The sequence below is a fragment of the Pecten maximus genome, chromosome 10 (genome assembly GCF_902652985.1).
Source record: "Pecten maximus chromosome 10, xPecMax1.1, whole genome shotgun sequence".
Taxonomy (NCBI): Eukaryota; Metazoa; Mollusca; class Bivalvia; order Pectinida; family Pectinidae; genus Pecten; species Pecten maximus.
The window spans coordinates 44,290,511-44,316,617 of record NC_047024.1 but is presented as its reverse complement, the minus strand read 5'-3'; the positions used below and the strand labels follow the sequence as shown (position 1 = coordinate 44,316,617).

At 39.2% G+C, this 26,107-nt stretch overlaps 1 protein-coding gene across 1 annotated transcript in view; it reads right to left on the bottom strand.

Moving 5' to 3' along the window:
- The window catches only part of LOC117335574 (serine/threonine-protein kinase BRSK2-like), a 140,768-nt gene that overhangs the window by 90,843 nt on the left and 23,818 nt on the right, over positions 1-26,107 (bottom strand). The window contains exons 2-4 of the mRNA XM_033895656.1: positions 12,850-12,944; positions 5,674-5,759; positions 3,478-3,618 (exon numbers count right to left, since the gene is read on the bottom strand). Of these exons, the coding sequence (XP_033751547.1) occupies positions 3,478-3,618; positions 5,674-5,759; positions 12,850-12,944 (322 nt within the window). The remainder of the gene's footprint in view (positions 1-3,477; positions 3,619-5,673; positions 5,760-12,849; positions 12,945-26,107) is intronic.

Sequence of the window (26,107 nt, the reverse complement as noted above, 5' to 3'; positions counted from 1 at the left end):
CTACAGGTGAGGTATGTTATCAGCGCCCTACAGGTGAGGTATGTTATCAGCGCCCTACAGGTGAGGTATGTTATCAGCGCCCTACAGATGATGTTTGGTATCAGAGTGGAGTTATGCATTGCTATACTAACCTGGGCTCGTGCAACATTATGTATGGCGAGCCGTGAAGCAGCATGGTATACACACGGTTGCATGAGCCCAGATTATAATAGCAATGCTTACCGACACAGGTTTGATATCCGACCTACCATATGGTCTATACCTAATAATTATCGATGGTATATAATAGCAGGTGATAAGATGAATGGTTAGCCTATGGGCATTCCAGGTAAGGCTACCTTGCAAAATGAGTTTGAATCCATGTAAGAAACAAGAGGCCCAAAGGGCCTTAACGGTCACCTGAGATTTGAAATATTTCTGTCAACTAAATTGACCCTTTTTGGCCCCGCCCACCAGCCCCTGGGGGTCAACCAGGGCCAACATGTACATAACATCAAACTGTAATCCCATGCTGATAATTTGAACCAAGTTAGAATGAATTCCAATACAAATCCAACAAATAATAGTCAAAAATGTGATTTCCCTATATAAACTATAGTAAAGTTTACCCCCTCCCCAGGGGCAAACGTGAGACCCCAGGGTCATGAAATTCACAATTTTGGTAAAGCACCTGAAGACCCTTCCATCTATGAAGAGTATTTGATTCTACCATATCTGAGAGTAGAGAAGAAGATTTTTGAAATTTTAGTCAATTTGACCCTTTTTGGCCCCGCCCACCAGCCCCTGGGGGTCAACCAGGGCCAACATGTACATAACATCAAACTGTAATCCCATGCTGATAATTTGAACCAAGTTAGAATGAATTCCAATACAAATCCAACAAATAATAGTCAAAAATGTGATTTCCCTATATAAACTATAGTAAAGTTTACCCCCTCCCCAGGGGCAAACGTGAGACCCCAGGGTCATGCAATTCACAATTTTGGTTAAGCACCACAAGACCCTTTCATCTATAAAGAGTTTTTGACTCCACCATATCTGAGAGTAGAGAAGAAGATTTTTGAAGTTTTAGTCAATTTGACCCTTTTTGGCCCCACCCCTCAGGCCCCTGTGGGGTGGGGACCATATAATTCACAATTTTGGTTGACCTTCAGCCATAGAAACTTTCTGCCAAATTTCATTGAATTTTGTTAAGTGGTTTTGGAGAAGAAGTCGAAAATGTAAAAAGTTTACGGACGCACGACGCACACCGCACGACGCACGACGGACGACGACGGACAAAAGGCGATTAGAATAGGTCACTTGAGACTTCGTTAAAGAACATTCAAACTAAAATTTGATTGGCTATTTCTCTCAATTTTTTTCCTTTGTGTCAAATTACATTTAGAGAGACATGGATGTTGACCATCACTCAGATACCGTTCTTATCTAATATTTTGATATATATGAAGGAATGTATATGCAAGATAGAGGGAAAAAAAGATATATTTACATCACAGTTCAAGGTACCTAAAACAAGAGGCCTGCATCACTCACCTGGATACGAGCACTGATTGATATGTAATTGTGAGCCTCATATTGAAGGATTTAAATTTTGCCAAGCAAATTGTATTATCTATACACTTATGTTTAACATTTTGCATAGTGAAGCATAGTATGTGCCATTGATTGTTTGTCCATTTTGGAGATAATCTATCAACAGAATACCATCTGCATCCAAGAAAACCGAGGCCATAACCTTCCCAGCTGATGGAACAGTCTTTGCCTTCTTCCTTTGTTTCGATTTTTGTTTGGCATCTGGGGTAAAATGATGCACCCATGTTTCATCCATAGTGACAAATCTCTGAAGAAAGTTGGCAGGATCTTCCTAAAATATGTTAAGATTAGCACGCGATAATGTGCATCTGGTGTGCTTATGATCAACTCAGAGGTATTGGTACCCATCAGGCCGAAAGCTTTCTCATTGTAAGATCCTCAGTCAGAATCAAATGTACTCTTTCCTGTGAAATGCCAACACTGCTGGCTATATACACGTATCTTTCTGTGACTCGTCTATCAGTCATAGCAATATCATGAACTTTATTAACCATTTCTGGGATTGCAACATTGACGGGCCTTCCAGGACGGGGGTCATCCTCAAGGATCTGTCGGCCGCACTTAAATTCCGCCACCCATCATTTTTATTGAAGCATGTGAAGGGCATCTTTCCCTAGTGTTGCTACCATATCATTATGGATATCCTTAGATGTTAAACCTTTTTTATGCAAATATTGGATCACTGCTCTTTCACTAATTTTGTCCATTTCGCAAAAGCCACTTGTCTTATTTACTTTAGAGGGCTACCTCTTTGACTTAAACTAACCAAATGAGACTAGTCCTTGGGTACAAGGCCCTATATAGTCAGAGAATAGTACGAGGCTCACAACATATCAATCATCCCTCGTATTTCAGTAATCATGGGAGTTTGTTGTTGTTGTTTTTTTTGTTTTTTTTTTATATTGCATTAATTCCTCACTCACTCCAGCCCCAAGGAACCCATACCCTCCATTTATACAACATTAGATCTCCTTTGCCCAATAATGCTTCAGACTAAATTTCATCAAAATCCTCAATTTTCCCTATTGGGCCCTGACCAGGGGGGGGGTCAGAGTTATTATTTATGCAAAACCTTTTCCCCTTTTCCCAAGAAAGCTTTTGACTAAATTTGGACAAAATCTATACAGTACTTTATGACATGTAGCAATTTAATGGACTGACCTCTATTTCCCCTATTTGGCCCCACCCCTCTGGCCCCAGGAGGGTCGGTCACCATTTATGCAAAATCTGCTTCCTTTCCACAAAGGATGTTTCTGACCATATTCAGTTTAAATGCATTAAATGTTTTATGACTAGTAGCGATTTCCCCTGTTGGGCCCTGCCCACCTGGCCCCAGGGGGGTCAGAGTCACCATTTATGCAATGTCTGTTCCCTTTCACTCAAGGATGTTTCTGACTGAATTAGATTCAAATCCATTCATAACTTTATGAGAAGTAGTGATTTAAAGAAATTACCCTTATTTGACCCTGCCCCTCTGGCCCCTTAGGGGTTCAGAATTATCATTTATGCAAAATTGATTCCCCTTCCCCCAAGGGTCTTTCTGAAGAAATATTATAATCCATTCAGTATTTTATGCCTAGTAGCGATTAAAAGCAAATATTGACAGATGGACGGACGACAGACGGACAGACGACGGATGCAGCACCATGGAATAAGCTCACCGGCCCTTCAGGCCTTGTGATCGTGAGCTATTAATCCATGCACATGGAATGATTAGAAACAGCGGTAAAACATGTACAAACATTAGCTTAATTTTTCTGAGAAGAAATCATTAAATGAAGAAAGTCGTTTAGTAAAATGCAATGAATGAATAATAAGAAAAGTATGACGCTTTGACAAATGACTTCATTAATAGATTAAGAAAATCATTGTCATTATTACCAAATGTTATGGCTATGGCAAAAGTCTAGCGCTGAAATAATTTGTCTGAAGAATCGCCGTGCCTCTTTTGGTGTGAGACGGCCCTTCTTCACGAGGTAGTCAAACAGCTCCCCACCAGATACATGCTCTAATATTAAATACCTGTAAGATAAAAGGAAATATTAGACACAAATGATTGAAGGCAGATATTTGTGTAATGAACATCAAACTGCACTTATTATTTGTTAGCATAAAATTTAATTCAAACAAGAGGCCAATGTGCCTTAACAGTCACCTGAGATTTGAAATATTTTAGTTATTTTAATTGATCCTTTTTGGCCCCACCCATCAGTCCAAGGGGTCAGTCAGGGCCAACATATGCAAACCATTAAGCTGGCATCCCATGTTGATAATTTTAATAAAGTTGGACTGAATTCCAAGAGAAATTAAACAAATCATAGACAAAAATGTGATTTCCCTATATAAATTATAGCAACGTTTATCCCATCCCCTGGGGCAAAGTGAGACCCCAGGGTCATGAAATTCACAATTTTGGTAAAGCACCTTAAGACACTTCCATCTATGAAGTGTATTTGATTCTACCTTAATTGGGTCTTGAGAAGAACATTTTTGAAATTCAGTCAATTTGACCCTTATTGGCCCCACCCATCAGCCCCTGGGGATCGGTCAGGGCCAACATATGCATACAATCAAACTGTCATCCCATGCTAATAATATAAACCAAATTAGAATGAATTCCAATACAAATCCAACAAACTAGAACTGTCGTCCAGAGGGCCAACTCATACCCCCCGCCCCTCCACCACCCCTCTGGTGAAGATTTTCCAACAAAAACCTGTTTTTAGAAAACGGGTTACCACAGCAACCTAAATTTGTGGGGGAAAAACCTGCATGCATATGTACACATTATGAGTCCCTAACATTCCAGTGTATTTCAAATGAAATCGGTTGATAGCTATATAGGAGTTGTCCGAGTTGTCTTGGCTCTTCATCCCAGCATGCTACAGACCTAATATTGGGTCTCAGGGCCTTTTGGTTATCAAGAAGAAGTCAATTAAAGATATTAGCATATTTGACCCCTGTGACCTTGAATGAAGGTCAAGGTCATCCATTCAAACAAACTAGGTAGCCCTTTATCCCAGCATACTACAGGCCCAATATCAGTACCCTGGGCTTTCTGGTTATTAAGAAGAAGTTGTTTAAATGAAAAGTTTAAGCACAATAGACAGTGATCAGAATAGGTCACTTGAGAAAGCTCAGGTGACCTAATAAAAACACTTGGTTAGGACCAACTAAGGATCATTTCAGGTAAGTTAGAACTGAATTTCACTTGTAGAACTTTAGAAGAAAGGTAAAAAAGGTGTTGTTCAGGAAAGCCATGATTAGGCAGAAATGTTTGAAAATGGCTAGAATGGCTGCCATGGATTGTGGACTCACTTCCTTAACATTCCTATCAATTTTCAGCTCAATGACACCTGTGGAACTAGAGAAGAAGTTTTAAATGTGTTTCTCAAGACTGCAACAACCATCTTGAATTTCAGACTGACCCAAAAAATAACAAGGAGGCCCAATTGGCCTGTATCCCTCACCTGGATCTCGGTCATTTCTGATATAGTGTATGCTGATTACTACTTTATTCAAATATCAGTGAAATCTAGGTTTATTTATGTCAATAAATTTTCTAGTACTTCATTCTTGCATACTATTGGCCTAATATCAGGTCTTCGAGTCTCTTGGCTATCAAGAAATCATGATTATAAGATTTAAGTCTTATTTGACCTCTGTAACTTTAAATATAAGTCAAAGATATTCATTTGAACAAACTTGGTAACCCTTCACTCCAGTATGCTACAGGCCTAATATCAATTGAGAAGAAGTTGTTAAAAGGAAAAAGTTGACGACGGACGGACGTATGGACGACGGATGGACGTATGGATGGACGTATGGACGACGGACGGACGTATGGACGACGGATGCTGCACCATGGCTTGTCTTTCGGGCAGGTGGGCGAACAACACTTTGTCAACCATCTCAGGATCATTACAGGTGTGTTTGAAAAGAAGTTAGAAATGTGAAAAGTCTACAGGCAGCCCAGGGGGCATGGCTTATGGCTGATGACAATAGCCAACTGACCACAGATGAAGCAAAAATGCTATAGGTCAGATGACCTAAATATCAACATAATGTCATACTTACAAGTATTTCTTATTTTCATACACATTATACAGTCCCAATACATGCGGATGTTCTATAAGCTTCATTATTGCAATTTCCCTTTCCACCTGAAAAGAAATAAACATTCTGTCTTACAATCTAAAGGTATGTGTTCTAATGATCTTTTTGACAACAACACTTCTTTCTTGTTTGTTTTCAATTATCAATACGATACAAGAGGCTGTATTGACCACTACTTCCAGCCTAAATAAATCTTGAAGCATGTGACACTCTCTCTCTCTCTCTCTCTCTCTCTCTCTCTCTCTCTGGCACAGTGTGACAACCCCAAAATAATGAAACCAAATCACTAAGAAAGCTGCCCGATGTGACCAAATCACTAAGGGAGCTGGCACAGTGTTACAACCCCTATATACCCAAACCAAATTACTAAGGGAGCTGGTATAGTGTTACAACCCCTATATACCCAAACCAAATTACTAAGGGAGCTGGTATAGTGTTACTATCACTATATACCCAAACAAAATCACTAAGGGAGCTGGCACAGTGTTACAACCCCTATATACCCAAACCAAATTACTAAGGGAGCTAGCTGGTATAGTGTTACAACCCCTATATACCCAAACCAAATTACTAAGGGAGCTGGCACAGTGTTACAACCCCTACATACCCAAACCAAATCACTAAGGGAGCTGGCACAGTGTTACTACCCCTATATACCCAAACCAAATCACTAAGGGAGCTGGCACAGTGTTACAACCCCTATATACCCAAACCAAATCACTAAGGGAGCTGGCACAGTGTTACATCCCCTACATACCCAAACCAAATCACTAAGGGAGCTGGCACAGTGTTACAACCCCTACATACCCAAACCAAATCACTAAGGGAGCTGGTATAGTGTTACAACCCCATATACCAAAACCAAACTAGAACTGTCGCCAGGATGGCTGACTAATACCGCCGCAATCTGCACGAATCAATGTTGAATTGGAACCGCTCATTAGAGGCTAACCAATATAACCTGTGCATGCCGATATTTCTGAATTTGTTGAAATCAGTCCACCTGTTTTGGAAGAGTTGTCTGGACATTAAAACCCTGTTTACAGTGACCAGTTACCATAGCAACCATAATTTTGAGAAAAATAAAATGAGATGCACATCTTCACTTGATCATTATATTTGTGTGAAGTTTCATTGAAATCGGCCCTTTGGTTTAGGAGGAGTTGTCGACCGGACAAACTTAAAATTATGGTTCTTATCGAAAAACCTGTTTATAGTGACCAGTTGCCATAGCAACCATGATTTTGAGGAAAAGAAAGTGAGATGCACATCTACACATGATCATTAATATTTGTGAGAAGTTTCATTGAAATCAGCCCATCAGTTTAGAAGAAGTTGTCATGACAAAATGTGTCTACAGACAAGATGGACGGCCGGACGGCCGGACGGAAGGACGACGCGCCATGACATAAGCTCACCGGACCTTTGGTCCAGGTGAGCTAAAAATGTGCATTACCCGTACTCTAGGGAAATGATATAATTTTAATCTTAAATTGCTAAAAATTACAAAATGGGATTTGTGTCATTTAAGAACCTATCAACAGTTATACTAATATTATCGAAAATTAAAGTAAAATTGACAATGATTAAAATCTTTTAAAATTCTCTCATGATGAATTATTCACTTTTAAGGAATCTGAAAAAGTATGTTTACACCAAGTAAGTATGAATTCCAGTACCTATCCAGCACTGACTCCAAATTCCTAAACTGTTCATCATCTGTATGAACAATATTATCTACCTTGAATGTTATCTCCCATGACAGTGGCCAAAACAGTCCACAACACCTGGCTCTACTAGCCCCTACTAGCCCCTACTAGCCTCTACTAGCCTATCCAAGGAACTTATCCACCCTCACCAACACCTGGATTACCAACACCAGTGAATCAATGACTGGTCACCACCCTCACCAACACCTGGACTACCAACACCAGTGAATCAATGACTGGTCACCACCCTCACCGACACCTGGACTACCAAGACCAGTGAATCAATGACTGGTCACCACCCTCACCGACACCTGGATTACCAACACCAGTGAATCAATGACTGGTCACCACCCTCACCAACACCTGGATTACCAACACCAGTGAATCAATGACTGGTCACCACCCTCACCAACACCTGGATTACCAAGACCAGTGAATCAATGACTGGTCACCACCCTCACGAGCCTCACACTGGTGTTTTTCTTAGAACAGTCTCACATCCACATAAAACCTTTGACATTGACTTTACTTCAAGTTTCTCCGAAAGGCAACAATTATAGATCACTTCAATAACAAAGTTGATCAGAAAGCCCTAATCACTACTTACCTTCATCAGGACAGACTCACTCAGCTTCTCTCGGTTGACAATTTTGATTGCCACTCTTTTACCAGAGATACAATGAACACCAAGTTTTACCAAGCCTGTAATATATAAAATAGCATTATACAAAATGATTGTCAATTCCATAAAGTAAATTATAATTAACTTGTAAAAATAAAATCAAAGTGATTTGTGGCCACTCAAAGATGTAGTATATGATGGATTTTCAGAAGTGTTTTATCATTGAATTGTATCATTGAATAACTAGTGGCTCAAAATTGATTCACAATACTGACGTCACATCAATTCATTGGTCTTTACCAAATAATGATGATGTGTTGTAGTAACTCCAAAACAAATGTCTATTGAAACAATAACATATTTTTAACAATAAGTAAGTGTTGTTTTAGGAAACCATAGAGAGTCAATCATATATTGTTTCATATACAATCTGTCTTGATCCACCTGACATTTACCTGTGTTTTACAAAGGACATTTTCATACTTTAAAATAAGTATTTGGTTAACTTGACTATTTATTTTTATTGCTCATTTTTTTGTAACATCTTCAATACATTGGTGATATTTTCTTGTACAAATATATTTCAAAAAAAAAAAAAAATTTGCATCAACAGATTATTGGTAATATTAGATGAACAAATATGACATAAAAATTGCTTTAATACCCGACAATCAGAGTTAGAACTAATTGGTATAATATATTCACTATACACACTTTATTATTACCCGACAATCAGAGATAAAACTAATTGGTATAATATATTCACTATACACACTTTATTATTACCCGACAATCAGAGTTAGAACTAATTGGTATATATTCACTTTACAAACTTTATTAATATCAAAATTCATCATCATCGAAATGTAAGAAATCAAATCATGTGTAGAGCAAAAATTAAAAACATACAAAATTTGAATCTTTCCCTTTCTTGATCGGGAGACAGGGTGAAAAAATCTGTCACATTTTGATTTTCTGGAAATCTTGAAAGGCACATTTCAGACTTTGGTCTGAACTCTGAGCTGGAACAATGTGTCCTTTTATACACAGATGATATTATATATTTTTTTCTGATTTATTCAAATGGTAATTAAATATAACCATGTATTCTGCCAAGATGTAGGAAATGGAAAAACTTCAACTTCATGAGTGTGGCATTCAATAACAAAGCTATCCTAAGCATTTTCAAATGTAAAGGGAAACTATTGCAATTAAATCAATAGGCCTATGGGACTTAATGGTTACCAGATTCTTCAACATATAACTTCTATCTTCTATATATGTATTTCTAAACAATTCCTGCATAAATAGTAGACTAGTTTTGCCCTTCTCATAATTCTAACCAATTTTGAATCATTTCCATTAAAATGTGATTTTCTTACATAAACTATAGTAAAATTTAGCACCTATCCAAGGAGAAACATTAAACCTATGGGCCATGAAATTGACAATTGTGATGCATCACCTTAGACCTTTCGATCCATGAAGAGTATTTGATTCTACCAAATCTGGATATTGAGTTCCCATCAATTTGACCCGAAATATGGCATTTACATCCAGGAAATGGTCTCAGATACATTATCCATCTTACGGTCAATTTCATATGCTAAACCTATGTTATTTCTTTTTTTTCATATCCGTCCTTTTACCAGTCATTTGATTACTGTGACCTTGTACTTTGTTGGTCAATGTCAACTATTTGCATAACTATTGCAGCGAGCAACTCATGCTGTAGATGTGCTAATTCTCAAAAGTATTTGAAAGGGAAGCAGATTTTGCATAAATGATAACTCTGACCCCCTGGTGACAGAGGGATGGGGCCCCAATAGGTGAAATTGAGGTAAATCTTTTAAATCCCTACTAGTCCTAAATGGCCAAATCAATTTTGATGAAATTTAGTCTGAATCATTATTGGGTAAATGAGACCTAATGTTGTATAAATGGGGGATATATGGGTCCCTTAGGGCTGGACAGAGAGGGCCTAATATGGGAAACGTTGCAAAATAGAAAACAAAAAGAAGAAAAACTTTATAACATAGTTGGAAGCTGGAGGAAAAAAGGTAGAAAAATAATGTAATGTAACATAAAATATTTTTGCCATAATTACTGAAATATCCATTTGAGTGATGCAGGGTAGGGACCATATAATTTACAATTTGGTAGATGGACCCTTCCCAAAGGAAGATTGCTACAAAATTTCATCAAAAATAGTTCTGGACTTTTTGAGAAGAAGTCGAAAAAATGTGAAAATATTAACTAAAGACAGACGACGGATGAAGGACGATGCACGACAGACAACGCGGAATGAAGACAGATTGGAAAAGGTGGCTCAGGTGACCTAAAAACATACCTCTCAAATGACTTATTTGATGCTTTATAAATATATACATGTACTGCCTTAGTCAAGTTGGGTGAGCTATATCCCCCGACACTTAAACCACTAGCCCTCCACCTCTGGGTTGCGAGTTCGTAACCTATGTGGGGCAGTTGCCAGGTACTGACCGTAGGTCGGTGGTTTTTCTCCGGGAACCCCGGCTTTCCCCCACCTCCAAAAACTGGCACGTCCTTAAATGACCCTGGCTGTTAATTATAATAGGACATTAAACAAAATAAACCAAACCAAAGCCTTCACCACAATTGATTATTCTAGATCATACCTCTAGAAAATACAGAAAACTAGAACTGTTGCCAGGATGGCTGACTAATACCCCCGCAATCTGAACGAGTCAATGGCTTATCAGAAAACCTGTTTATAGTGACAAGTTGCCATAGCAACCATAATTTTGAGAAAAAGAAAGTGGTATACACATCTACACATGGTCCTCTATATTTGTGTGAAGTTTCATTGAAATTGGCCCTTCGGTTAAAGAGGAGTTGTCCGGACAAACTTAAAGTTATGGTTCTTATCAGAAAACCTGTTTATAGTGACCAGTTGCCATAGCAACCATAATTTTGAGAAAAAGAAAGTGGCATGCACATCTTCACATAGTCCTCTATATTTGTGTGAAGTTTCATTGAAATCGGCCCTTCAGTTAAAGAGGAGTTGTCCGGACAAACTTAAAGTTATGGTTCTTATCAGAAAATCTGTTTATAGTGACCAGTTGCCGTAGCAACCATAATTTTGAGAAAAAGAAAGTGGCATGCACATCTTCACATAGTCCTCTATATTTGTGTGAAGTTTCATTGAAATTGGCCCTTCGGTTAAAGAGGAGTTGTCCGGACAAACTTAAAGTTATGGTTCTTATCAGAAAACCTGTTTATAGTGACCAGTTGCCATAGCAACCATAATTTTGAGAAAAGAAGTGGTGCATCACTACTTATTTAAGTTTCATTGAAATGGCCCCAAAATCAAGAGGTCCCCACCCTCACCAACACCTGGACTCCAACCATGAATAATGACTGGTACACCTCACCACCCCTGGATTACCAAGACCAGTGAATCAATGACTGGTCACCACCCTCACCAACACCTGGACTACCAACATCAGTGAATCAATGACTGGTCACCACCCTCACCGACACCTGGATTACCAAGACCAGTGAATCAATGACTGGTCACCACCCTCACCAACACCTGGATTACCAAGACCAGTAAATAAATGACTGGTCACCACCCTCACCGACACCTGGATTACCAACACCAGTGAATCAATGACTGGTCACCACCCTCACCAACACCTGGATTACCAAGACCAGTGAATCAATGACTGGTCACCACCCTCACCAACACCTGGATTACCAACACCAGTGAATCAATAACTGGTCACCACCCTCACCAATACCTGGATTACCAAGACCAGTAAATAAATGACTGGTCACCACCCTCACCGACACCTGGATTACCAACACCAGTGAATCAATGACTGGTCACCACCCTCACCAACACCTGGATTACCAACACCAGTGAATCAATGACTGGTCACCACCCTCATCAACACCTGGATTACCAACACCAGTGAATCAATAACTGGTCACCACCCTCACCAATACCTGGATTACCAAGACCAGTGAATCAATGACTGGTCACCACCCTCACTGACACCTGGATTACCAAGACCAGTGAATCAATGACTGGTCACCACCCTCACCAACACCTGGATTACCAACACCAGTGAATCAATGACTGGTCACCAACCTCACCAACACCTGGACTACCAAGACCAGTGAATTAATGACTGGTCACCACCCTCATCAACACCTGGACTACCAAGACCAGTGAATCAATGACTGGTCACCACCCTCACCAACACCTGGATTACCAAGACCAGTGAATCAATGACTGGTCACCACCCTCACCAACACCTGGACTACCAACACCAGTGAATCAATGACTGGTCACCACCCTCACCAACACCTGGACTACCAAGACCAGTGAATCAATGACTGGTCACCACCCTCATCAACACCTGGACTACCAAGACCAGTGAATCAATGACTGGTCACCACCCTCACCAACACCTGGATTACCAAGACCAGTGAATCAATGACTGGTCACCACCCTCACCAACACCTGGACTACCAAGACCAGTGAATCAATGACTGGTCACCACCCTCACCAACACCTGGACTACCAAGACCAGTGAATCAATGACTGGTCACCACCCTCACCAACACCTGGATTACCAAGACCAGTGAATCAATGACTGGTCACCACCCTCACGAGCCTCACACTGGTGTTTTTCTCAGAACAGTCTCACATCCACATAAAACCTTTGACATTGACTTTACTTCAAGTTTCTCCGAAAGGCAACAATTATAGATCACTTCAATAACAAAGTTCACCAGAAAGCCCTAATCACTACTTACCTTCATCAGGACAGACTCACTCAGCTTCTCTCGGTTGACAATTTTGATTGCCACTCTTTTACCAGAGATACAATGAACACCAAGTTTTACCAAGCCTGTAATATATAAAATAGCATTATACAAAATGATTGTCAATTCCATAAAGTAAATTATAATTAACTTGTAAAAATAAAATCAAAGTGATTTGTGGCCACTCAAAGATGTAGTATATGATGGATTTTCAGAAGTGTTTTATCATTGAATTGTATCATTGAATAACTAGTGGCTCAAAATTGATTCACAATACTGACACATCAATTCATTGGTCTTTACCAAATAATGATGATGTGTTGTAGTAACTCCAAAACAAATGTCTATTGAAACAATAACATATTTTTAACAATAAGTGAGTGTTGTTTTAGGAAACCATAGAGAGTCAACCATATATTGTTTCATATACAATCTGTCTTGATCCACCTGACATTTACCTGTGTTTTACAAAGGACATTTTCATACTTTAAAATAAGTATTTGGTTAACTTGACTATTTATTTTTATTGCTCATTTTTGTTGTAACATCTTCAATACATTGGTGATATTTTCTTGTACAATTGTATTTCAAAAAAAAAAAAAAAATGCATCAACAGATTATTGGTAATATTAGATGAACAAATATGACATAAAAATTGCTTTTATACCCGACAATCAGAGTTAGAACTAATTGGTATATATTCACTATACACACTTTATTATTACCCGACAATCAGAGATAAAACTAATTGGTATATATTCACTAAACACATTTTATTAATATCAAAATTCATCATCATCGAAATGTAAGAAATCAAATCATGTGTAGAGCAAAAATTAAAAACATACAAAATTTGAATCTTTCTCTTTCTTGATCGGGAGACAGGGTAAAAATCTGTCACATTTTGATTTTCGGTCTTCCTAAATGATATAGGAGACCTTTTTGACATGAATAGATAATCTGCACCTCCTTTGGAAATCTTGAAAGGCACATTTCAGACTTTGGTCTGAACTCTGAGCTGGAACACTGTGTCCTTTTATACACAGATGATATTATATATTTTTTTCTGATTTATTCAAATGGTAATTAATTATAACCATGTATTCTGCCAAGATGTAGGAAATGGAAAAACTTAAACTTCATGAGTGTGGCATTCAATAACAAAGCTATCCTAAGCATTTTCAAATGTAAAGTGAATCGGCCCATCGGTTTAGGAGGAGTTGTCCGGACAAAATGTGCCTACAGACAGACGGACGGACGGACGGACAGATAACCTGATTCCAGTATACCCCCCTAACTTCGTTGCAGGGGTATAATAAAGAAAAGAGGCCCATGGCACCTACATCACTCAATTGCATATTTCAATGAGTATGGCAAAACACTCAAAGTTATATTACAAACACTTTACCCAGTTTGGAATCTGTCAGTCAGCTGTCAATGCACTACAGTCAATGGAATACTGGTCAATGTCATTTCCTTTTTAGAAAATTTGTGGGCCTCCATCCTAGGATCCAACCAGCCAAATATTACGATTATAAGCCATTTAGTTAGTCAGAAAAAGTCATTTTAATGTTTTAACTGCAACAGATCTGACCTACTTCACCTTGAATATGGATCATTGACTCGAGGCCGTTTAGGCTTACAAACTCTGTGCTGCCCTATCCCAGGAACCTATCGGCCAAATATCATGCTTCTTTTTGATAAGCAGAACAAGTCGGCTAATTTATAAAGGTTTTGACAAACTCTGACCCCTTGAAAATAGGTTCACAATTTTAAAGAATTTGCTATATTTTCCCTTTTGGTCCCCACATTAAAAGCCCCAGCTGGAAGTCAGACCTGTTTATACATTTTCGGTTGCTGAGGATGCTTCAAGAGAAGGATTTTCAAATATTTGCTATATCATTTCCCATATGGGGCCATGCATCTCCGGCTGCTCTGACAAAATTGGTTCCCCTCAACCAATGATGTTTAAGACAATACATGGACCAAATCAATTTCAAAACAAAATATGGACCAAGTTATTTCATTCTCACAGAAGAAGGATTTTAAAGAATTTGCTGTATTTATACAAAATTTGCTCCCTTCACAGTAGTCAACCTATACAGTAGTCAAATCATTGGTATACCTATACAGTAGTCACACCATTGGTATACCTATATAGTAGTCACACCATTGGTATACCTATACAGTAGTCACACCATTGGTATACATATACAGTGTAGTCACACCATTGGTATACCTATACAGTAGAGTCACACCATTGGTATACCTATACAGTGTAGTCACACCATTGGTATACCTATACAGTAGTCACACCATTGGTATACCTATACAGTGTAGTCACACCATTGGTATACCTATACAGTAGTCACACCATTGGTATACCTATACAGTGTAGTCACATCATTGGTATACCTATACAGTAGTAACACCATTGGTATACCTATACAGTGTAGTCACATCATTGGTATACCTATACAGTAGTCACACCATTGGTATACCTATACAGTGTAGTCACATCATTGGTATACCTATACAGTAGTCACACCATTGGTATACCTATACAGTGTAGTCACATCATTGGTATACCTATACAGTAGTCACACCATTGGTATACCTATACAGTGTAGTCACATCATTGGTATACCTATACAGTAGTCACACCATTGGTATACCTATACAGTAGAGTCACACCATTGGTATACCTATACAGTAGTCACACCATTGGTATACCTATACAGTAGTCACATCACTAGTATACCTATACAGTAGTCACACCATTGGTATACCTATACAGTGTAGTCACACCATTGGTATACCTATACAGTAGTCACATCATTGGTATACCTATACAGTAGTCACACCATTGGTATACCTATACAGTAGTCACACCATTGGTATACATATACAGTAGTCACACCATTGGTATACCTATACAGTGTAGTCACACCATTGGTATACATATACAGTAGTCACACCATTGGTATACCTATACAGTGTAGTCACACCATTGGTATACCTATACAGTAGTCACACCATTGGTATACCTATACAGTAGTCACACCATTGGTATACCTATACAGTGTAGTCACACCATTGGTATACCTATACAGTAGTCACACCATTGGTATACCTATACAGTAGTCACACCATTGGTATACCTATACAGTGTAGTCACACCATTGGTATACATATACAGTGTAGTCACACCATTGGTATACCTATACAGTAGAGTCACACCATTGGTATACCTATACAGTGTAGTCACACCATTGGTTTACCTATACAGTAGTCACACCATTGGTATACCTATACAGTGTAGTCACACCATTGGTATACCTATACAGTAGTCACACCATTGGTATACCTATACAGTGTAGTCACATCATTGGTATACCTATACAGTAGTAACACCATTGGTATACCTATACAGTGTAGTCACATCATTGGTATACCTATACAGTAGTCACACCATTGGTATACCTATACAGTGTAGTCACATCATTGGTATACCTATACAGTAGTCACACCATTGGTATACCTATACAGTGTAGTCACATCATTGGTATACCTATACAGTAGTCACACCATTGGTATACCTATACAGTGTAGTCACATCATTGGTATACCTATACAGTAGTCACACCATTGGTATACCTATACAGTAGAGTCACACCATTGGTATACCTATACAGTAGTCACACCATTGGTATACCTATACAGTAGTCACATCACTAGTATACCTATACAGTAGTCACACCATTGGTATACCTATACAGTAGAGTCACACCATTGGTATACCTATACAGTAGTCACATCATTGGTATACCTATACAGTAGTCACACCATTGGTATACCTATACAGTAGTCACACCATTGGTATACCTATACAGTAGTCACACCATTGGTATACCTATACAGTAGTCACACCATTGGTATACCTATACAGTGTAGTCACACCATTGGTATACCTATACAGTAGTCACACCATTGGTATACCTATACAGTAGTCACACCATTGGTATACCTATACAGTAGTCACACCATTGGTATACCTATACAGTAGTCACACCATTGGTATAACTATACAGTAGTCACATCATTGGTATACCTATACAGTGTAGTCACACCATTGGTATACCTATACAGTAGTCACATCATTGGTATACCTATACAGTAGTCACACCATTGGTATACCTATACAGTAGTCACACCATTGGTATACCTATACAGTAGTCACACCATTGGTATACCTATACAGTAGTCACACCATTGGTATACCTATACAGTAGTCACACCATTGGTATACCTATACAGTAGTCACACCATTGGTATACCTATACAGTAGTCACACCATTGGTATACCTATACAGTAGTCACACCATTGGTATACCTATACAGTAGTCACACCATTGGTATACCTATACAGTGTAGTCACACCATTGGTATACCTATACAGTAGTCACACCATTGGTATACCTATACAGTAGTCACACCATTGGTATACCTATACAGTAGTCACACCATTGGTATACCTATACAGTAGTCACACCATTGGTATAACTATACAGTAGTCACATCATTGGTATACCTATACAGTGTAGTCACACCATTGGTATAACTATACAGTAGTCACATCATTGGTATACCTATACAGTAGTCACATCACTAGTATACCTATACAGTAGTCACATCATTGGTATACCTATACAGTAGTCACATCATTGGTATACCTATACAGTAGTCACACCATTGGTATACCTATACAGTAGTCACACCATTGGTATACATTATACAGTAGTCACACCATTGGTATACATATACAGTAGTCACACCATTGGTATACATATACAGTTGTCACATCACTAGTATACCTAAAGTCTCACCATTTGTGACAACAGGATGTTATTCCTGCTTCATGTGTAACAATTGTATATATCACTTACAGAATGGAAAGTCATTACTAAGGCTAGTAATGGGCCTGCCTTACTGAACTATTGACATCGTCCAGTTACATTAATTACATAACAGTAATCAGATTAATTAGCCAGTGTAATAAAACCCTGTCATACTGATGTACAAATATAGCTCAATAAATAAGTCATGCAGCACAATAATCAATCCATTAGGCTAATTGTTATATAAACTGCAAGAGGTAGAACAGACCTGTATTGTTTGCTTGATATAATGCAACTTTAATGTTGATTTAGGGCATTCATGCTCTCTGAAATACCTCATTTCAAAATAAGAGTAGACATGGAAGTTTATTTGTTTGACAGATTTTTGTAGCCCTTTAAATGCTATTTGATCTTATGCTGATAGAGAATAAGTCTTTTAACAGATTTGACCTGGCAACCTTTAAAGAAGGTCAGTGTCATTCATTTGAGCAAAGGTGGAAGCCCTTCACAAATAGTGCAATATTAATTATTGAGAAGTTGTTTTCTAAAAGAAAAGATCGACACTGAACATCCAGAGAACAGACAATGGCAGTCTCACACAACTAACTCTGTCACTATATGTTATTACCAAGGACTCCATCCCCGCTCATTTGAAGTTCTAATGTTGTGAAATTGATATCAAATTAAAGTTTGAAGATTTCCCTACCATAAAAATGATGTTATTGGATAGGGTTGGTAGCATATAAGAGCCCACCAGTACTTGGTAGACAGTAACTCTGATATTTACAGTGGGAACCCCCACCTGGGGAATTTACACCTAGAATCCTATATCTTTCTATTTATACCAGGAGTGTATATTTTTGATTTTTAAAATCTCAAGACCCTACTCTTTATTTTTGTATATAGAAAGTACCCACTTTATATGTTATTTACTCAGGAAATAGCTACAAACCTAAGAAACACATTTTCCTCGGGACTTGATTCAGGCGAAACAACAGCTGACTGGCTGAATAATTATATATATAAGTTGTGTGAAACCATAAAAATCTATGTAATTTACGCACAAATGTAAATTATGTACGGTATGAAGATACCAGAAAATGACTGAAAAAAGATCTATACCAGTGTCATGTACGTACCAAAAGAATGGGCAAAATCTCACAAATTTGCCCTATAATGCTCCCAGTCAAATTTTAGTAAAATCCATTCCGGTGTTCAGGAAAAGTAGGGATTTAAAGGATTTACCTCAATTTCCTGTACTGGACCCCACCCCTCCAGCCCCAGGGAAGCCACACCCTTTGTTCATACCACATTATATCTCCTTTGCCCAATAATGCTTCAGACTAAATCATATCAAAATACATTCAGGCAATTACTAGTAGTAATTTAAAGGATTTCCGCTATTTTCCCTATTGGGCCCACTCCTTTGGCCCTAGATGGAGGGCAGATGACAAACGACTAATGATGTACCTTGCATAATCTTGATAATATAACTTGCCCTTTGGGCCAGGTGAGTTAAAAATAATGGTGGCCTTAACTTGACCCAATCCTGAAACTTGAACAAGAGGCCCAATGGGCCTGTATCGCTCACCTGGCTCTACCACAACTTTGAAGTTGATTGAGGTCATTTCTACACATACTATGCTGATAACCTCTTTATTCAAATATCACTGTATGCTGGGTTTTTCATATCAATAAATTTCCAAGTCCTTCATTCCAGCATAATATTTGCCTAATATCAGGTTTCGAGAATCTTGGCTATCACAAAATTATTGTTTCCAGATTTAAGCCGAATTCACCCCTCTGACATTAAATGTAGGTCAAGGTCATTTATTTGAACAAACTTGGTAGCCCTTCACCCCAGCATGCTACAGGCCCAATATCAAGTCCCTGAGCCTCTTGGTTATTGAGAAGAAGTCGTTTGAAGATTATAGCTTATTTGACCCATGTGACCTTGAATGAAGGTCAAGGTCATTTATTTAAACAAACTTGGTAGCCCTTCACCCCAGCATGCTACAGGCCCAATATCAAGTCCCTGAGCCCCTTGGTTATTGAGAAGAAGTCGTTTGAAGATTATAGCTTATTTGACCCATGTGACCTTGAATGAAGGTCAAGGTCATTTATTTTACCAAACTTGGTAGCCCTTCACCCAAGCATGCTACAGGCCCAATATGAAGTTCCTGGGCCTCTTGGTTATTGAGAAGAAGTTGTTTAAATGAAAAGTTGACGCCCGACCTTCGGGCAGGTGAGCTAAAAAATAAAGGATGCACAACTACATGTTATACTGATAATGTATACCAAGTTTCGTTAAAATCGGAGTAGTACTTTAGGAGGAGTTGTCCGGACAAGCTTCAACCAATGAGAAGGCAGCAGCCATTTTGAAAAATGTTTTTTCGAAAAAAAAAAATTGGGATGCACAACTACATGTTATACTGATAAGGCATACCAAGTTTCATTAAAATCTGAGTAGTACTTTAAGAGGAGTCGTCCGGACAAGCCTCAACCAATGAGAAGCCGGCGGCCATTTTGAAAAATGGTTTTTCGGAAAAAAAATGTGGGATGCACAACTAAATGTTATACTGATAAGGCATACCAAGTTTCATTAAAATCTGAGTAGTACTTTAAGAGGAGTCGTCCGGACAAGCCTCAACCAATGAGAAGCCGGCGGCCATTTTGAAAAAATGTTTTTCGGAAAAAAAATGTGGGATGCACAACTACATGTTATACTGATCATGTATACCAAGTTTCGTCAAAATCGGAGTAGTACTTTAGAAGGAGTTGTCCGGACAACTGTTGCGTGACAGACGGACGGACGGACGGACGGACGGACGGACGGACGGACGGACGGACGGACGGACGGACGGACGGACGGACAACCTGATTCCAGTATACTCCCCTAACTTCGTTGCGGGGGTATAATTATGACACATTTTTTTATGAAAAAGGGGCATTACTCTGGGCTAAATCACTGCAGGGGACACAAGTTCATATGGTCTTCTAACTATATACAAAATTTGAGTGAAATCAATAAAGAAATGAGCGAATGCATAGCCGGACAAATTTTGTGACAGACGGACGGACGGACAGACAAAGGATGGACGGACAGACAAAGGATGGACGGACAGACAAAGGATGGACGGACAGACGGATGGACAAGGTGATTCCAGTATATACCCCCCTAACTTCGTTGCGGGGGGTATAATGACCTCTAGAACAGGTGTACAGAACACAACGACCTCTAGAACAGGACGTAGAGAACACAATGACCTCTAGAACAGGAGTACAGAACACAACGACCTCTAGAACAGGACGTACAGAACACAATGGACTATAGGACAGGTGTACAGAACACAGTGACCTCTAGAACAGGTGTACAGAACACAATGACATCTAGAACAGGAGTACAGAACACAACGACCTCTAGAACAGGAGTCAGAACACAATGGACTATAGAACAGGTGTACAGAACACAATGGACTATAGAACAGGAGTACAGAACACAATGACCTCTAGAACAGGTGTACAGAACACAATGACCTCTAGAACAGGTGTACAGAACACAATGACCTCTAGAACAGGTGTACAGAACACAATGACCTCTAGAACAGGAGTACAGAACACAATGACATCTAGAACAGGAGTACAGAACACAATGACCTCTAGAACAGGAGTACAGAACACAACGACCTCTAGAACAGGTGTACAGATCACAATGACCTCTAGAACAGGAGTACAGAACACAATGACCTCTAGAACAGGTGTACAGAACACAATGACCTCTAGAACAGGTGTACAGAACACAATGACCTCTAGACCAGGAGTACAGAACACAATGACCTCTAGAACAGGAGTACCGAACACAATGACCTCTAGAACAGGTGTACAGAAAAAAATGACATCTAGAACAGGAGTACAGAACACAATGACATCTAGAACAGGAGTACAGAACACAATGACCTCTAGAACAGGTGTACAGAACACAACAATCTCTAGAACAGGACGTACAGAACACAATGACCTCTAGAACAGGTGTACAGAACACAATGACCTCTAGAACAGGTGTACAGAACACAATGACCTCTAGAAGAGGTGCACAGAACACAATGACCTCTAGAACAGGTGTACAGAACACAATGACCTCTAGAACAGGTGTACAGAACACAATGACCTCTAGAACAGGTGTACAGAACACAATGACCTCTAGAACAGGAGTACCGAACACAATGACCTCTAGAACAGGTGTACAGAACACAATGACATCTAGAACAGGAGTACAGAACACAATGACATCTAGAACAGGAGTACAGAACACAATGGACTATAGAACAGGTGTACAGAACACAATGACCTCTAGACCAGGAGTACAGAACACAATGACCTCTAGAACAGGAGTACCGAACACAATGACCTCTAGAACAGGTGTACAGAAAAAATGACATCTAGAACAGGAGTACAGAACACAATGACATCTAGAACAGGAGTACAGAACACAATGACCTCTAGAACAGGTGTACAGAACACAACAATCTCTAGAACAGGACGTACAGAACACAATGACCTCTAGAACAGGTGTACAGAACACAATGACCTCTAGAACAGGTGTACAGAACAGGAGTACAGAACACAATGACATCTAGAACAGGAGTACAGAACACAATGGACTACAGAACAGGTGTACAGAACACAATGACCTCTAGAACAGGAGTACAGACCACAATGGACTATAGAACAGGTGTACAGAACACAATGACCTCTAGAACAGGACGTACAGAACACAATGACCTCTAGAACAGGTGTACAGAACAGGAGTACAGAACACAATGACATCTAGAACAGGAGTACAGAACACAATGACCTCTAGAACAGGTGTACAGAACACAATGACCTCTAGAACAGGTGTACAGAACACAATGACTTCTAGAACAGGACGTACAGAACACAATGACCTCTAGAACAGGAGTACAGAACACAATGACCTCTAGAACAGGAGTACAGAACACAACGACCTCTAGAACAGGAGTCAGAACACAATGGACTATAGAACAGGAGTACCGAACACAATGACATCTAGAACAGGAGTACAGAACACAATGACATCTAGAACAGGAGTACAGAACACAATGGACTATAGAACAGGTATACAGAACACAATGACCTCTAGAACAGGAGTACCGAACACACTGACATCTAGAACAGGAGTACAGAACACACTGACCTCTAGAACAGGAGTACCGAACACAATGACATCTAGAACAGGAGTACAGAACACAATGGACTATAGAACAGGAGTACCGAACACAATGACCTCTAGAACAGGAGTACCGAACACACTGACATCTAGAACAGGAGTACAGAACACACTGACATCTAGAACAGGAGTACAGAACACAATGACCTCTAGAACAGGAGTACCGAACACACTGACATCTAGAACAGGAGTACAGAACACAATGACATCTAGAACAGGGGTACAGAACACAATGACATCTAGAACAGGAGTACCGAACACAATGACCTCTAGAACAGGTGTACAGAACACAATGACCTCTAGAACAGGAGTACCGAACACAATGACCTCTAGAACAGGTGTACAGAACACAATGACCTCTAGAACAGGAGTACCGAACACAATGACCTCTAGAACAGGTGTACAGAACACAATGACCTCTAGAACAGGTGTACAGAACACAATGACCTCTAGAACAGGTGTACAGAATGTTAACAGGTGTACAGATCACAATGACCTCTAGAACAGGTGTACAGAACACAATGACCTCTAGAACAGGTGTACAGAACGTTAACAGGTGTACAGATCACAATGACCTCTAGAACAGGTGTACAGAACAGGAGTACAGAACACAATGACCTCTAGAACAGGAGTACAGAACACAATGACCTCTAGAACAGGTGTACAGAACAGGTGTACAGAACACAATGACATCTAGAACAGGAGTACAGAACACAATGACCTCTAGAACAGGTGTACAGAACGTTAACAGCTGTACAGATCACAAAGACCTCCAGAAAAAGAACACAACAGAAATGTTCAACAATGTTGATACAATTTATATTTATAAAACTGTAAATTCACTATAGTACATCCCAAATCAAAAACACTATTACACAGTAATCCACACGGTGCATGGAAGCAATGAACAGGCTGTTTGATGAACACCCCTGTGGAGAGGGAGGACTTGGCTTTGGTAGTTTGTACTGAAACATCCTTATCTTACACACAGAACCCTGTTCCCTGATACCACAGCTCTCTATTTCTCTGGATCCCCACACATCAGTCTAGACAAGGTATTACTCATCACCATCTACTTTTACCTTTCTATTGCACCTGCAAATTATTTTTTTTACACTTTTGAGGCACATAAAAACTGTGGAGAGGATGTTTCACATCAGATTAATAAAAAATTCATAATAGATATCACATATCTAATTTCAAACTTCTTTGATATAGTTGAAACTATCAACACATATTTTTTTCACCCTATTGATATAATTAGAATTATCAACACAGATATTTTTCACCCAAAGATATTACACTAATTGAACCCTTTGGAGACACATACACCCTATGTTTATACAATGCTACATCTCTTTTGCCCAATAATGCTCCAGATCAAATTTTATCAAATTCCATTACGTTGTTAAGAACAAGAAGTGATTCAAATGATTAACCTTTCCTAAACTAGGCTCTGCCCCTCCAGTCCCAGGGAAACCACATCGGACATTTATACAACATTGGATTTCCTTTGTCAAATGATGCTCCAGATCAAATTTCATCAAAATCCATCCAGTCATTCGGGACTAGTAGCAATTTAAAAGATTTACCTATATTTCCCATACTGGGCTATGCCCCTCCAGTCTCAAGGAGCCACACCTTCATTCAAACAACATTACTCAAGTAGCAATTAAAAGGAACTGTTGATGGACAACAGAAACCAAACTATCAAAAGCTGCACCATGGCATAAGCTCTCACCGACCCTTCAGGCCAGGTAAGCTGACAAGAGGCCCATGGGCCTTAACGGTCACCTGAGATTTGAAATATTTCAGTTAATTTAATTGACCCTTTTTGGCCCCATCCATCAGCCCCTGAGGGTCAGTCAGGACCAACATGTGCATGTCATCAAACTGTCATCCCATGCTGATAATGTTAATGAAGTTAGAATGAATTCCAATCGAAATCAAACAAATTATAGTCAAAAATGTGATTTCTCTAGATCTATATAAACTAGAGTAAAGTTTACCCCCTCCCAAGGGGCAAACGTGAGACCCATGGGTTATGAAATTCACAATTTTGGTAAAGCACCTTAAGACCCTTCCATCTATGAAGAGTATTTGACTCCATCCTATCTGAGAATAGAGAAGAAGATTTTTGAAATTTTAGTCAATTCGACCCATTTCAGCCCCGCCCATCAGCCCCTGGGGGTCAGTCAGGGCCAACATGTGCATGCCATCAAACAGTCATCCCATGCTGATTATGTTAACCAAGTTAGAATGAATTCCAATCGAAATCAAACATATTATAGTCAAAAATGTGATTTTGCTATATAAACTATAGTTTACAGTTGTTTCATGCCTCATCAGTCAACAGTCAAAACTGTTTTCACGAGATGTTGGTACTGACCAGGTGAACTGTTTCCCAGAGGCCGAAGGCCGAGGGAAATAGTTCACCTGGTCAGTACCAACACCGAGTGGAAACTGTTTTGACTGTTGACTGATGAGGCATGAAACAACTGTTTTGTTATCTGACCATTGAGGTGAATAAATTACAACAAAAAAAGTCTGAAATTCAAAATTTAATAACTCGATCACAGAACCCTTAATGATATTCCTGGTATTAGCTGAGTCTCTGTTCTCTATGAGATTTAAAAGCTCGTCATCGTTTATGTCTTCAAACCTAGAAGTCATGTTTACCGTCGACCGCTGTTTACAAACCTGTCGACGACAAGTAGTGTAGTCACTGTCATCTGTACGCTTGTAATTAGGCGTGGTCGATTGGGCAGCGCGTGATCGGGCAACAGTTTATGGGTAGTATTCACGGTAAATCATGTGACCGGGCAACAGTTCATGGGTAGAATGTTTTATAGGAAAACAGTCAAATCTGGTTAATATCCATTTATATAGTGAGTCAGATAACAATAAAGTTTAGCCCCTCCCCAGGGACAAACGTGAGACCCCAGGGACAAACGTGAGACCCCAGAGTCATGAAATTCACAACTTTGGTAAAGCATCTTAAGACCCTTCCATCTAAGAAGAGTATTTGATTCCATCATATCTGAGAGTAGAGAAGAAGATTTTTGAAATTTCAGTCAATTTGACCCTTTTTAGCCACGCCCAT